Consider the following 16,239-nt stretch of genomic DNA (forward strand, 5'->3'; position numbering starts at 1 on the left):
GGGGTGAACCTTTGTTTTTTGGATGGGTGGGTGAGTGGATGGGGGAGTGGATGAGTGAGTGGGTGGGTGGTGGGGTGGGAGTGAGTGGGTGAGTAAGTCGGTGCGTCTGTGAGCGGAGTCGTGGGTGTGTGAACGGATGTGTGGGCAGCTGAGCGAGAGAACGAGAGAGCGAACGACTGCTGCAGGCTCACAGGGGGCGGCTCCCTTCGCCGCCGAGCGCAGAGGGCGGCCTCTCGTGGCGGGCCGCGGCGTTCATCGCGGCTCATGCGGCCTTAATGACTCCCATCTATCCGCCCCGCCGCACGTGACCGCTCTGATAATTAAACTTCTTCGTCTTCTTCGCACTGGGGTCCTTAATCACCTCGTCAGCACCGCCCCCGTCGCCCCGGAGTCTACGACACCCGGCATCACGCAGCGACTTGCAGCTCGCCGTGGCAGGGTGTGATGCACGCACATTCACCCACTCACCGTGGCAGGGTGTGATGCACGCACATTCACCCACTCACCGTGGCAGGGTGTGATGCACGCACATTCACCCACTCACCGTGGCAGGGTGTGATGCACGCACATTCACCCACTCACCGTGGCAGGGTGTGATGCACGCACACTCACCCACTCACCGTGGCAGGGTGTGATGCGCGCACACTCACCCACTCACCGTGGCAGGGTGTGATGCGCGCACACTCACCCACTCACCGTGGCAGGGTGTGATGCACGCACACTCACCCACTCACCGTGGCAGGGTGTAATGCACGCACACTCACTCGCTCACCGTGGCAGGGGGTGATGCGCTCGCCGGGTGAGTTCGCACACCGTTGGAGTGCTATTTGGCCCGTGCACACCTGGGTTTTGCGTGCACAATGTAACACAAAGATCCCCTGCGTAGCCTTAACAGAGTGTTGGGGCAAGTGCTATTAGCGATCACCTAAGAAGGCCGGCACGGAACACGAGGGCCAACACCACGCCCGGCCACCTTTGGCGCCCTCGTAGTGTGGCTGAGTCGACCTAGGCGAGGCCTAGTACCCGTTCAGAGAATCGTCACTGGTGTTGGCCGTGAGCGCGAATCGAACTCGGGTCGCCGGATTCGTAGCGCAATTGGTAGGGCGCGTACACCCACACCCACACAAACACCCACACACACACACCCACACACACCCACACCCACCCACCCACACCCACCCACACAAACACTCTTGCCGGGTGAGTGGGCACACTGCGAAACTCGGATTGTCCGCACCCGCGTGAAGAGCGCGACGGCTTCCGAGAGTGCGGGACGGAGCTGGCAGAGCGCACGCCCGGGGCGCGTGTGAGCACACGAGGCTACGCGTGCACTCACGCACTCTACCCCGTAAGAGAGCACGGTAGAGTCACACATTTGTTAGCAGCAACGTTTCGATCGTTACATAACTGAAAGCCTTGCCGCTTCCCGAGGCTGGGTTTCGAGACGGTCCTACTCTGCATTGGGATGTTTGGCCGACCTCGTGGCGAGCGCTCCAACCGCGCGTCGCTGAAGCGTTCTGAACGTCGGCTCTGAACCGAGGTAAGAAGCCCAGCCGAGACTGCTGCGACCAAGGACCCCAATCACAGCCCATTGGCGACCCGTTGCGGGATGAAGGCCGCCACACACCGTGTCGGGCATCCACTGAGGAGATGGAGCGAGGACATCACTTCATGTGCCGCCGGCTGCGGCGGTTTGAGGAAACTTTCATCCAGCAGTGGATCGACCACGGCCGAGGGTGGCGATGGTGATTATCTCCACGCAAAAGGGTCATCGTCAACCCGGTCAGCACCACTTTGAACTTCCGTCAGAGTTTTCCGCTAATAGCGAACGATCCGGGAGTGGGGGCGGGGGGGGGTCGGTGGGGGTGCGGAGTCGGTGGGGGGGGGGGTAGGGCGGGGGGGAGTTCGGTGGGGGGGGGGGGTTCGGTGGGGGGGGGGGTCGGTAGGGCGGGGGGGGAGGTGGGTGGGGCAGGTGGGGGGGGGCGATCTCCGCGGAGATTCCGACGCGGCTCCTGCCGGGAGGAGCGCGCCAGGGGAGACTTCTCCCGCCTCCTCCTCCCCCCCCTTATCGCTCCTCCAGGCGCCGCGGAGGGGAGGGGTAAGAAGGGAATGGGGGGTGGGGGTGCACCCCGGGAGATCACGGTCGCAATCGCAGTGCTGGTGTCGGGTGGGCTCGGGGAGTTGTAATGTTGGGACTCCGTGCCAGAGCCACTGACGAGGGTTGCGGCGGGGGAGGGGTGTTTGGCTGCCCTGGTGTGCAAGTCCCCTTACGTGCATTTACACACGAGCAGTCCTTTACACAAGTGACTGATGTGCTATCAACAAGGGCCATTGCCCGAAACGTCGCCTATCACTGTACATTTCCCGCACCTCCGATGAGCACGGTTGGCGACGTACGGTGTGAAAGAGTGTCATACGTACATACGTCACACTTCCTCCCATAAGGCCACACTGGGCGAGTGTCCACGTGTTCATTCTTTGGAAATAAAATAAATATTCTCGTGGCCGAGTAGCGGAGCTGCACGGCGCAATGTCCCCGTGGGTCGTGGGGCTCTGCTCGTGCCACGCGCCGTCCGCCCCCCCCACTCCTCGCACCGCGTGCGGCGAGCTCGGATCCCCCGTGCGGCAAGGCGGACATCAACATCATCATCAACATCATCATCAACAACATCATCAACATCATCATCATCATCAACAACAACATCATCAACATCATCATCAACATCATCATCAATATCATCATCAACATCGTCATAATCGTCGTCATTATCGTCTTGGGACGCATTCAAAACACTGTCAGATAAACGCCGGGGGGCTTTTTGGTCTGGCCTGCGATATTTAAAGCCAGCGGATGCAGCATTCGGGGCATGTGACCGTGGGGGGTTCTAGTTGGGCATTTCCTTACGTGAGCTTTCAATGTTGCTGCCTCGATGCGTGAGAGTTGAATTAAGGTAACGCGCCGGAGAGATGAAATATAATAACGTCTCATAGTCACCGAAGGTTATCGATCACTGAGTAACCAGTTAGGCGTTGAGGTCGACTGGCTTCCAGTATTATTAATGCAATTTCACGGTTAAAGTCCCTCCAAAGAAATAATTCGCCCCACACAGACTCCTTCAACTCGCATACACTCACATAGATTCACATCGCCAAAGATCCCCCGTATAGCCTTAACAGACTGTTGGGGCAAGTGCTGTTAGCGAGCACCTGTGAAGGCCGGCACGGGATACGCCCTAACGCCTTTGTCTCCCCAGTGAAGATGTTTACTCATCGCTCCAATGACTCGTGTTTAGGCTGAGTCGACCTAGGGGAGACCCATAACCGGTTCGGATGATTGTCACTGGTGTTGGCCGTGGGCGGGAATCGAACTCCGGTCGCCAGGTTCACAGCGGAGCGCGCTAACGGCGACCCCACCGCTCTCCAGACAAAGACTCACCATGAAGCCGGAATAGACTGAGATCAAAGACACTCCCACACACACACACCGCCATATGCAGCGGTGAGCAGACCGCGCTCTGATCCTAGCCCCCAAGTTCGATTCCTGGCCATGGCTAACATGAGTGGGGAGCGATATTCAAACCTCACTGACCAGTGTGGTGAAGTATGGCCACATAGCCCCACATAACTGACATGGTGAGCCCTTCGTCCAACAGTGGTCATTGTTATTGTCATTGTCATTTTTATTGAGTGACTTTCCTCGCAAATGTCCCTCCCATGCTCACCATCGACAGGTTTAATGTTCGACAGCCTCTGGCTGTGACTGCGGAGGCTCGTAGCCACGCGCCACTTCTTACAGTCTCGCGGCGAACCGCAACAGCAACAACAATTCCGTGAGCAAATAAGCCCTGGCCATAGGAATGTGGAATTTCCACCACTGGAGATGAGCACCGCCCCCCCGCTGTTTCCTGGGAGGTGCCCCCCATTTGTTCACCAGTGCAGGCGCGCCCCCCCCCCTCCCCTCCGCGGATGCTAACGGCTGCGGCTGCCGAGTGACGACGCAGGAGGACGCGGAATCCTCGCAACAATCGCGGCTCTGTGCGGGGTTGGGCCACATCCAGAAGCATGCCCCCCCCCCGCTTCACAACCATAACCCCCCACCCCCGCCTCACCCCCCCTCCCCTGCACACCCCTAACCCCAGAAAAACCCGCTACCCCCCCTCCCATCAGCCCCCCGGGACTCCGCGTGTGCACACTCGCGCTTAGAAATTCACGTCAACACAAACTCGCGCACACGCACACACACTGTCGACAAAGAAGCACCGTATAGCCTCATCAGACTGTTGGGGACAAGTGCTATGCATGTCCGCACGGCTCACAAGGGTGGGTCGCCAGCACCACGCCGGGCCGCCTCGATGTTTACATACCGAAACCAGGTTCTATGTTTTAAGGCTGAGTAGACCTATGGGAGGCCCACACCTAGAACCGGTACAAATATTCACCGCTGTTATTAGTCTTAAGCGGGAAATCGAACTCAGCTCGCCAGGTTTTGAGCTCAATGGTGTGCTAACCACTGTGCCACCGCTTCCCCCCAATTATACACACACACATATACACACACACATATATACACACACACATATATACACACACAGGCGCCTATTTCGGTGTTTCCACACTCACTCACCCACACACACAGACCCCGTGCATTGTACACGGATATAAACACAGAGACGATCCCATCCATAGAGCCTTTTAGAGTCTGTGGGAGACTGCTGCTCGCGAGTAGTGGGGTGGGGGGGTCACCACCCCGCACGGCTGCAGGCTTTGTCTCCCCAGTGCTGATACGTCCACACCAATTTGAGGCTGAGTCGACCTATGGGAGACCCAGCACCGGTTCGTAGGGCAGTGCGCCAGCCACGAGAACGCAGAAGACAAAGATCCCCCGTGTAGCCTTGACATGACAGTTGAGGCAAGGGCTGCTAGCGAGCCCCAGACGCCTTTGTCTCCCCAGTGACGATGTTTACACGTCGCACCAGGTACTCATTTGAGGCTGAGTCGACCTAAGGGAGTGCACGGGATTGCTACACGACCGCTCCCCACACACAGACAGAAACACAGACTCGTGAACGAGCATCAACCCTCACGTGGGGGACTCCGGTCATCCTCGCAGCGGCTTGTGGCTGATCGTCGAACAAAGACGGCGAGACGGCCACTGCATCGCGCGCTTTCAGATGCGTCTCTGCGGCCGTCTGGAACGCTCTTCCTTCCGATATATTAGGAAGCCACGGAAGCAATGTACTTTTAAATCATCTACATTGAAAACACATTTCTTTAGAACTGCTTTTTGTACGTGTTTAGTTTGTTGTCCTTCCCCCGCACTTCCGATTAGCGCGGTTGGCTATGTACGGTGCGAAAGAAGTCCAACGTACGCACACACAGAGGGGCTCAGACATCAACACACACACCGGGCCGCCCGTGCGAGAGAGGGCGGGGGCAGGGCCGTGTTTATGTTGCCCTCCTCCTCCATCCCTCGCTACAGCTGAACAGCTGCTCAAGATCGGGGGGGGGGGGCACGGGGGGAGGAGATGATGGGGGAAGTTGGGGTTGGGTGGATGGGGGAGGGGGCGGGGAGGGTCACACACGAGAGGCCCCAGAGGGGGGGGGGGAGACGCAGCTGCGAGTGTCTCCAGCTGCGGCCGCCAGCAGCTGCATCCACGCGCTGTCGGGCCGCACCGATGGGAGCTGGACGTCAGCTGCGAGTGGGAACATTCCATAGCGAAGAACCCCGTGTCTTGAGATTACGGGGTTCCCAGTGGAGATCACGGATAGCACCCCTTGACCTTACAAGGACACGTAGACAACACAGGGACCCCTCTGCCTCACGTCTGTCTCGCGGCCGGTCTCCCGCTCTGAGTGGAGACTCGTGCGCGCGGCTCCCCGCGACCCCGAGTCCTGCAGACGCGCGGAGCCGGCCCGGGATTGGCGCCGTGGGGACGCGGGGTCAGGATCTCATCCCGGTTCGAGTCCGATGTCGCTCCGTTTGTTGTTCTGTCTGTCTGCCTTCCCGTCTGCCTGCCCGTGTGTATGTAAATATGTCCGTATCCCGATGCGTCTGTCTCTGTGTGTGTGCATCCCTGTGTAGCGGTTAGCGCTACGAACCCGGCAACACGAATTCGATTTCCGCTCACGGCTAACACCAGTGACGATTTCCTGAACCGGTCCTGGGCCTCCTCTAGGTCGATTCAGCCTCAAGTGAGTACGTTGTGCGGTGTGTAAACATCGCCACTAGGGATACAAAGGCGGCCGGGCGTGGTGCTGGTCACTCACCTCCCGTGTGCCGTGCCGGCCTTCATATGTGCTCGCTAACAGCACTTGCCCAACAGTCTGTTTAGACTAGACGGGGGCGTCTTTGTGCAATCCTTACCTGTCTGTGTCTGTCCATCCCCCACCCCCTCCTGCGACACCGATCGCCCCCACCAAGCCCCACACCCCCTTCCCCCATGCATGCTACCCACAGCAGCCGCTGATGAGATACAAAAACCGAAATCAATGTCTCGGTGATTTGAACCCGAGGGGCGAGAAAGCAGAGGAGACAGAGGGATTGGGGGGGGGGGCAGAGGGGGAAGGGGGGCGAGGGGGAAGGGGGGGGCAGAGGGGACATGTTGGGGGCCCTCCCCGAATCTCCTCGCAGCGGGGCCACGAGGCCTCGCGCCGGGCAAACACAAAACCTCCTCCACCACCAACCCCGCCACGCCAACCAACCACTCCCACCGTCGCCACCACACATACCTACTGCACTGCGTGTTACGTACCACACTATACACTACGCACTCCTATATGCTACACTAAGAAACACTACACAACTATCATACATTGCACCACGATATTAGATTGAAAACTGTTTCTTCAGAACAGCTTTTTGTGTTTAGTTTGTTGGCCCTCCTCCCGCACCTCCGATTAGCACGGTTGGCTACGTACGGTACGAAAGAAGTTCAACGTACACACCCCAGCACCACTACACCACAACAACCACCACCACGTTCTCTTGCCCCCCCCCCCACCGTCAATGAATGTCCTTCAAAGGTCCCCGCGGATTATCGCCTCTCCTCCCACGCGCCTGAACTTCACGAATCGTCAAAGTCCACATTGATCCCGACGGTGAGATTAGAATCCCCTCCGATGATTGATCCGGATCAGCGGGAGGTGATGAACGATGGAGACTGCGAACTGTGAGCCCCCCCCCCGCCCCCCATCTCCCCACTGCCCCCCCCACCCCCCCCCCATCTTCCCACTGCCCCCCCCCCCGCGCGGTGTCGCCTCGCTCCGCTCAGGCGCGCACGCGGCCCGCAGTGATGATCGCGGTGGACATCAGCAGCGTGTGGATAATGGTGATGACAATTCATTATTGCAGCTGTCACGATGTCTGTGAGGGTTTGTGCTGGTCGTGGCTGCGGTGATGGCTGTGATGGAGCCTGTGATGATGGCTGCGGTGATGGTTGTGATGATGGCTGTCATGGTGGCTGTGGCGGCGGCTGTTGTTAACGCCTCGCTGCCTGGTCGAGGCCTCGCGTTCCTGAGCCATGTGGCCGTGATAAAGCACGCGACCTTTCGCACACTCACACACACACGCCGCAGCACCCCTTACACAAACCCCATCGCCCGAACCCCCCCGCGTCACTGCGCACCACGCACCACACACCCGGCACGTGACCGCCCCAATAGTCACAACTGCTCGACGCGGCACGCCGGCCCCACACCGCACACGGCCTGGCAGCAGGAAGGGAGGGAAGGCGCCTCCACGCGTCCGTCAGTGCCGATGGGCGATGACTTCGTTGAAGGCAGCGCGTGGCCGAGCGATCCGTGAACAGAGACCCGTTATTTGGCTCCGTTATCCGTGTGATCCATCACGGATACCGTGACCTCTATGAGCTGTAGAATGTATGTACTGTATGTATGTTCAACTTCTTCCACGGTCCAGCATGGACATCATCTCCACGACCCACGATCGAGTCGTCATCGCGCCGTCCGGAACCTCTCGGCGTGATCCAGTCACGCGAAGTCCGGAGTGAGAGGCATGAGCCTGGCTGGGAATGCGGCCTGGGATAGTGCAAGCGATAGGGCTTGAATTCGGGTTATGACTCGGGTTATGATGAAGGATTAAGACTTGGGTCAGGGCTAGGATTGAGTAAGAGTCACGTGTAAGGGTTAGAGTCAGGATTGGGGTTTAGTGTCAGGGTGATGGGTAATTGTTAGGATTAGGGGTAAGGCGTAGGGTTTGAGTTGGGGTTACTTTGCGAGTTGTGGTGATGGCTCGCACGAGGACCCCAGGTGCTGACTCGTGCGTGCGGAGACCATCTCGGGGCACGGCTCAAGCCAAAGGGTCGACTCCACCTTGGCGGCTGGCTCGGGCTCACGCTTCTCCCTCCGCGTGGAGTCGCGGCGTGAGGATGATGATGAGGAGGAAGGGGGTGGGTGGGTGGGTGGGGGGGGTGGGCGCTGGAGAGCGAGTCGAGATGGAGGCTAATTGCCGCCAACATTGTTACAGCCGCGCTCATTAGCGCTCGCCGCGCCCGCCTCCTGGACACAGAAACGCCGCCGCCGCACGTGCGCCCGTTCCTAATGACGCCGCGTTCATTGGAAGCGCGCGGGGGGTGGTGAGAGCGGGGGGGGGGGGGTGAGAGCGGGGGGGGGGGTGAGAGCGGGGGGGGGGTGAGAGCGAGGGGGGTGGTGAGAGCGGGGGGGGGTGAACAATTAGGGTCGAGCGAGCAGCGCAGCCGCGGGCGCGCCGGGAGGGGGAGGGGGGGGGGCTCGTCAGAACCCCCCCCGCCACCGGCGCGGCATCGTTCCGCGCTTCGGGTCACGTAGCACTGACAGTTGTGTGTGTGTGGTGTGTGTCACTGTGTGTGTGTCACTGGTTGTGTGTCACTGTGTGTGTGTCACTGTGTGTGTGTGTCACTGTGTGTGTCACTGTGTGTGTGTCACTGTTTGTGTGTGTGTCACTGTGTGTGGGAGCGTGGTGTGTGTCACTGTGTGTGTGTGGGAGCGTGGTGTGTGACTGTGTGTGTGTCGCTGTGTGTGTGTCACTGTGTGTGTGTCACTGTTTGTGTGTGTGTCACTGTGTGTGGGAGCGTGGTGTGTGTCACTGTGTGTGTGTGGGAGCGTGGTGTGTGTCACTGTGTGTGTGTGGGAGCGTGGTGTGTGACTGTGTGTGTGTCGCTGTGTGTGTGTCGCTGCGGTAGTGCAGTGGTTAGCGCGCTGCGCTATGAACCTGGCGACCCGGGTTCGATTCCCGCTCACGGCTAACACCAGTGACGATTATCTGAACCGGTCCTGGGCCTCCCCTAGGTCGACTCAGCCTTAAATGAGTACCCGGTGCGGTGTGTAAACATGGCCACTGGGGAGACAAAGGCGGTCGGGCGTGGTGCTGGCCACCCACCCCCTCGTGTACCGTTCCGGCCTTTATAGGTGCTCGCTAACAGCACTTGCCCCTACAGTCTGTTAAGGCTATACGGGGGATCTTTGTCTTTTTGTCGCTGCATGTGTGTGGTTAGCGGTGCGAACCCGGCGACTCGAGTTCGATTCCCGCTCACGGCCAATACCGGTTACGATTAATAATGATCTGCACCGGTCCTGGGCCTCCCTCGAGGCCACCAATAGGTGGTCCTCAACAATCTGTGCAGGCTACAGAGGGGGATATTCGTCTTTGCGTGTACATTACTCACAGTAGCTCATCCCAGGATGAATTCAATCAGTTGCATGAGAACGAGTTCTAAGTTGGAGGGCAGACCATATGTACAGCACATAATTTGGTAAGGCCCATTGAACTATCTAGCTCCTTTTCAGAAACGATCTGGCCTCGAATGATAGCTCAGCTAAGTGGCTTATCATGTGGACATTTATACTAGCCAAATACTCGAAGCGCATGTTTAAAAACGTCGAGGGGAGGACCCGGAGAAAAATCCACGCGACCACGGGGAGAGACATGCAAATTCCAAATATACAGCAGGAGGCGTCAGGGTCGGGATCAAACCCACGCCCTCCTGTATACCAGGCGAGGTAGTTAACACCTCCGAGCCACCGTGGCACCCCGTGTGGTCTTCAAGTCGCGTGAGCGCAACTGTTCCCCCCCCCGCCCCAAGGTCCTCGCAATGCTGCGGCAGCCAAGGCTCCCACAGGTTTTTTTTTGAGGTCCCGGAGGAAAATCCTGGACGAGGCCTCACATCGGTCTTTTTTTTAGATTCTCCTCGAATCTGAGTCTCGGGGAAAAACTGTCCCAACTGGCTCACCCCCCTCTCCTACCCCTGCTTGTGGATGCAACGCTCTCAATAATGAATCGGCCAGTGAAGAACGTTGGCTGAGGTCATAATTGTCATGGGGGTGGACGGGTCTACGCGCATAAAAAAAAGCAAACACGCCACGTCCGCCGAGGTAAAGATGCGCAGAATAACGACGACTTCGCGGGACGCTTCATTGGCAAGGCGCGCCAGGTGCGTGGCCCATCGGTGCAGTGGCGAATCCAAGCGATGTGCGCGTCCCATGTCGACCAGGTGCCCCCCCCCCCACCATCCTCTAACCCCTGTGCCGGGTCGCCCTCTCAATTATTTTCCCAGGAAAGTCTCATTGAGTCTCAAGGATAATTTTCTTTTTAAGAGAATCAGAATTAAAAACGAGATTTATCCTGGAAAAAATCCGATGAGCTGTGAAACTCTCTTTTTTTTTACAGATGTCCAGTAAGATGGTTCTGCCCAAAGCTTCATTTATCAGGAATGCTACTGAACTGACTTGAAAGAGCCATAATGATGGTAAGGCACTACGACTATAGCACGAGTTGTGTCGAGCCATAATAATCCTACACATCTATTATTGTTTTCTATTTTTCTATGTTTATTATTTTATTATTTCCCTTCTACGTGACTTTACCGAAATAACCAAGAATATGAATTCCTGCAGTCACGAAAGCTTTAAATCAAAATGTATTATTCCATCCGATATTCGTGAAGCGCTGAGGACAAAAAATAAAAGAGTCGAGATGCATGCGGCGTGCCGAGGAATCCCCGGGACGATGTTTCTGGAATGTTCTGGCTGACATTCGGAGCTGGCCCTGCGACATCGAGCTTTCTGGCCAATTCGTGCGGTTACAAAAACATCTTTAGTTATTATAATTAAGGGTTTGTTTCGTGTGAAAGGAAACAGGATACCCGGAGAAAGCCCAGCACGCATCTTAAGGATTAACGTTCAAAGTTGCGCGCAGTTGGGTCACGTCGAGACCACTTTCTGTCCCAATGCTCAACAACAAAAGAGTTTGGGAGATTCACAAATCCCTACATGATCCACCAACCCTCCCCGTCCAGGGCGCCGGCTCACTGGCGTGCGCCACCGCCACCAGCTGCCGCCACGGATTGGGACCCTGCAGCAACCCCCATTCATCCCGCAAACCCCAGTCAAAGGGGGTGGGGGTTCTACAAGGTGCGGCTCTGTGCGCGTGGGAGCGGAGTTGCTGCTGCTGCTGTGTGTGAGCTCGCAGCTCCTGCGGGGGATCAGTGAGGAGGAGGCAAGGAAGTGGGGGGGGGGAAGTGGGGGGGGGGGTGGAAGTTGGGGGGAGGGGGGGATTGGAGCTGCTTAGGAAGGACAACAGCCTTAGCTCCGCAGCTGCGGGCTTCCTGGCCTTCATGAGCGGCCTTCATGAGCGGCCTTCCTGAGCGGCCTTCCTGCCTCGGACTCCTCTCGGGGGTCCCTCACGGCCACGAGCAGCAATGGCAGTGTCCGGGGTCACGGTCACTCTGCCAGGGTCACCGGTTACGGGGTCGACGCTAGCGTTAGGGTCAGGCTGAAGGTCAGGCCGAGGCTTGGCTTCAGGATTACGGTCAGAGTTAATGGTTCGGTTCGGCATGAGGCGAGGATTAAGGCGAGGATTAAGGCTAGTCCCAGGTCTGGTGTCGGGGCGAGTGGACCCTGCGGGACCCCGCGGGACCCCGCGTGACCCCGCGGGACTCCGCGGGACCCCGCGGGACCTGCGCTCAGCTGCCGAGGCGAGACGCGGACCCCCGAGACCCCCAGGAGCAGGTGCCCCCATCTGGTGGGGGGCGGGGCAATGGGGTGGAGATGGATGGGGGGGGGGGGAGTACGCGGCCGACGGGGGAAGAAGGGACGACTCCGCGTCGTCCCCGTGATAACGCGGTTACCGCGAGCGTGTCTCTGTGAGTTGCCTTTCACTGTGTGAGTTGCGTGCCACTGTGTGAGATGCGTTGAGATGCGCGTCACTGTGTGTGTGAATCAGTGTACACGCTCATCATGCAAAATACATAAATGTACAACCCCATTTAAATCCCCTGCTGAACGATGGCCTCCCCGGGGGACTTTTTGACCATACTTCACCACGCTGGTCGGTGCCAATTGGTGATGGGATGTGGAGAGAGGCGGGGGCAGGATCAGTTCAGATATCACCACCGATATTGATCGTGGCGCAGGGAATCGAGCTCACGTCTCGGGGTCTCACGGCAGAGTGCAGCTGGTCCGTGAGTGCCACCGAACCTCTCGGCGGTCCAGCAACTCTCTCGCTCCCCAGGAGCCGCGTCGCCGCCACCAGCCGCTACCACGGAAGGGGCTCCACGCCCCCGTCCATCGCGGACCCCGCGAATCCAAATTAAAGGGGATTGGAGGGTGGAGGGGGGTGACGGGCGACAAACAGCCTCTTGGTGCGTGCCACTCCTCGGAACACGGTGACGGCCTCACAACGGGCATCTCTTCCCGGGCCACGTCCCGCTGTGCCGACAGCCCCTGATGTAGCAGAGCCCCCCAGCGAGGGTGACCCCCCCCCCCACACACCCCTAACCCCCGCCGGGAAAGGGCGGCAGCAGTAGCGGCCGCTGCCGATGGGACGTGTGCATCACGCAGTGCGCGGGCGTGCGAGAGAGATGGGGGGGGAGGTCTCATTCATGCGAAATGTCATGGGGAACAATGAAATAAATAAAACCCACAGCCAAGGCCCATCACGAGCTCAGCAACATCAGCAGCAGCGGCGGCGAGACAGAGAAGCTAATGTCTTTCGCTCTTGATCCTCAAAGCGCGCGTCTCTCTCTGTGTGCGCATTGTACTGTGGGGAGCGGTGGTGTAGTGGTTAGCGCGCCGCGCTGCCAACCCGACAACCCGAGTTCGATTCCCGCTCACGGCCTACACCGGTGACAATTATTTGAACCGGCCCTGGGCATTCCATAGGTCGACTCAGCCTCAAATGAGTACCTGGTGCGGTGTGTAAAGATCGCCACTGGGGAGACAAAGGCGGCCGGGCGTGGTGCTGGTCACCTACCCCCCTCGTGTACTGTTCCGGCCTTCATAGGTGCTGCTCGCTAGCATAATTTTCCCCAACAGACTGTCGCAGGCTATACGGGGGATCTTTGTCTCTTGTATGTACGTGTGTGTGTGCACAAGGTGCCTATCAGCGTGCGTGTACTGTACCGCGTGCTCGCCTGTCTGTGTGCGTGTGTGTGTGTGGCTGTGTGTGTGGCTGTGCGTGTGGCTGTGCGTGTATCTGCGTGTTTGTGTGTGTTTGTGTGTGTGTGTGTGTTGTGTGTGTCTGTGTGTGTCTGTGTTGCACGGTGCACATGGAAGTCTATAAATAGCCCAGGAGCCCCGTTATAGCCGAGCAGTCGCCAGAGTCGCCGCTTCCACGAGCAGCGACGCCCGCCCGGGAGCGCCGTCGCCCGCGCTGAACGATTTGAATTCCTCACTCGGCCACGTCGATTGAACTCCTCCTCCCCCCCGACATCGCAATCCCATCCCGCGGTCCCCGCTCAATAGCGGGGATCGCGATGAGCTCCGCGGGGACTTGGCGGGAGGGGCGGGGTGCGACCCCTGGCCTCGGAGCCGGGTTTTGTGGTTTTGTGGCTTTTTTGTTCCGTTCGAATAAATTGCGGTTCGCGTGCGCACGCACGCACATCCACCTACACACACACACCCACCTACACACACACGCCTACGCACACACACACACCTGCACACACACACACGCACCCACCTACACACACACACCCACCTACACACCCACACACGCACCTGCACACACACCCGCCTGCACACGCACACACATATACATGCTTGAATTCCATCAATGTCCGTGCGCATCCGTGTGTGTCCGTGCGTGCCCTTGAGCTTATTGCACGTGAGAGCGCCCGTGAGATGTCGCGTCCGTGGGTGTCTTCGCGTGCGCGCCACCCCCTACGTGGCGCACCTGCCCCACCGCGCACTCACCCCGCCACCACCCCACACACTCACCCCGCCACACACTCACCCCGCCACCCCACCACCCCACACACTCACCCCGCCACCACCCCACACACTCACCCCGCCACACACTCACCCCGCCACCCCACCACCCCACACACTCACCCCGCCACCACCCCACACACTCACCCCGCCACACACTCACCCCGCCACCCCACCACCCCACACACTCACCCCGCCACCACCCCACACACTCACCCCGCCACACACTCACCCCGCCACCCCACCACCCCACACACTCACCCCGCCACCACCCCACACACTCACCCCGCCACACACTCACCCCGCCACCCCACCACACCCTCACCCCACACACTCACCCCGCCACCCCACCATACACTCACCCCACCGCGCCCTCACCCCACCACACACTCACCCCACCACACACTCACCCCACCACACACTCACCCCACCGCACACTCACCGTACTTGCACTCCCCGTCGTGCTCCTTGTGCACCTTGCTGCGCCCCGCGTGCGCCGCGAGCCAGCTGGCCAGGTGCAGCGCGCACACCGTCTCGTAGGTGCGCGCGTCCGAGCCGCACACCGCGAAGTCGTGCTTGCACACGCAGCGGCCCGTCGTGCTCGCGGCCCCCGCCGCCGCCCCGACGTCTCCCGGCGAGGTGAGGCACACGTAGCCCTGCGCGCAGCGGCCCCGGCCCGCGGGGTCGACGCCGCCGCACGGCTCCCCCTCGACCCCGAGGCAGAGCGGGCAGCAACCGCACGCGTCCTTGGCCAGCAGCTCCGGAGCGCGACACTTTGCCGCGGGGCACGAGTCGGGCTCGCACGGCCCGCAGCCGGCGGCGCTCGGGCCCGGCTCCTCGGCCCGAGCCAGCGCCAGCACCAGCGCCAGCAGCAGCACCAGCAGCAGCGGCTTCATGCCGAGCCGGGGCGCGAGACGAGGAGGATGAGGAGGAGGATGAGGAGGAGGCGAGGAGGTGGACGCGGCTCGTTTCGCTGCGTGGTGCACGAGAGACGCGGAGCGGGGAATGCGCTGCGAGCTCAAGCGCTGATGATGAGGAAGGGGTTGGGGGGGATGGGAGGAAGGGGGGGCTGTGACGTCACGTCGTGTCCGCGTAGGGGTGCGGGAAGGGGAGCAGCTGATGAGCACGCTCTGGGCGTGGGGGGAGGGAGGGGGTGTGGAGGGGAGGGGCGGGCGGGGTACGCGGGGTCTGGCGAGTCCCGACTGATCCGCTGTCTCTGTGTTTACGCGCATGCCCGTGTCCTGTGTGTGTGTCCTGTGTGTAGTGTGTGTCCTGTGTGTGTCTGTTCTGTGTGTGTCATGTGTGTGTCCTGTGTGTGTGTTCTGTGTGTGTGTACTGTGTGTGTGTCCTGTGTGTGTGTACTGTGTGTGTGTGTCCTGTGTGTGTGTCCTGTGTGTGTTCTGTGTGTGTCATGTGTTTGTCCTGTGTGTGTGTGTGTCCTGTGTGTGTGTCCTGTGTGTGTGTGTCCTGTGTGTGTGTTCTGTGTGTGTCATGTGTGTGTCCTGTGTGTGTGTGTCATGTGTATAGTGTGTGTCCTGTGTGTGTCTGCTCTGTGTGTGTCATGTGTGTGTCCTGTGTGTGTGTTCTGTGTGTGTGTCCTGTGTGTGTGTCCTGTGTGTGTGTGTTCTGTTTGTGGGTACTGTGTGTGTGTGTTCTGTGTATGTGTCATGTGTGTGTGTCCTGTGCGTGTGTCCTGTGTGTGTGTGTCCTGTGTGTGTGTCCTGTGTGTGTGTTCTGTGTGTGTGTTTTGTGTGTGTGTTCTGTGTGTGTGTTCTGGCGGGGATTATTTGACATCGCCTGGCCAGGCACGCTGAGGAGAGGCTTGCGGAGCCCCAATGTGGTTTCAGAGCGGTGCGGTCCTGCACGGATGCCATATTCTCTCTCCGTCTGCTGTAGATGAGGTGAGGGAATTCCCACACGACCTGCATCTCTGCTTTATTGGCCTGGTCAAGGCCTATGATACCATCAATAGGACAGGGTTCTGGACTGTTCATCGTGCTTTCCGAGTCCCTGACTCTGTTCACAATCATTAAGCGC

The 16,239-nt window shown here is 59.3% G+C and overlaps 1 protein-coding gene across 1 annotated transcript in view; it reads right to left on the reverse strand.

Annotated features, from left to right (window-relative positions):
• Positions 1–15,263, reverse strand: part of LOC144721476 (insulin-like growth factor-binding protein-like 1) — a 35,760-nt gene extending 20,497 nt beyond the window's left edge. Inside the window, exon 1 of the mRNA XM_078599111.1 lies at positions 14,645–15,263. Within this exon, the coding sequence (XP_078455237.1) occupies positions 14,645–15,098 (454 nt within the window). The 5' untranslated portion in view covers positions 15,099–15,263. The remainder of the gene's footprint in view (positions 1–14,644) is intronic.
• Between the last annotated feature and the right edge of the window lie 976 nt (positions 15,264–16,239).

The sequence above is a fragment of the Lampetra planeri genome, chromosome 12, assembly GCF_965212315.1.
Source record: "Lampetra planeri chromosome 12, kcLamPlan1.2.h2, whole genome shotgun sequence".
NCBI classification, from domain to species: domain Eukaryota; kingdom Metazoa; phylum Chordata; class Hyperoartia; order Petromyzontiformes; family Petromyzontidae; genus Lampetra; species Lampetra planeri.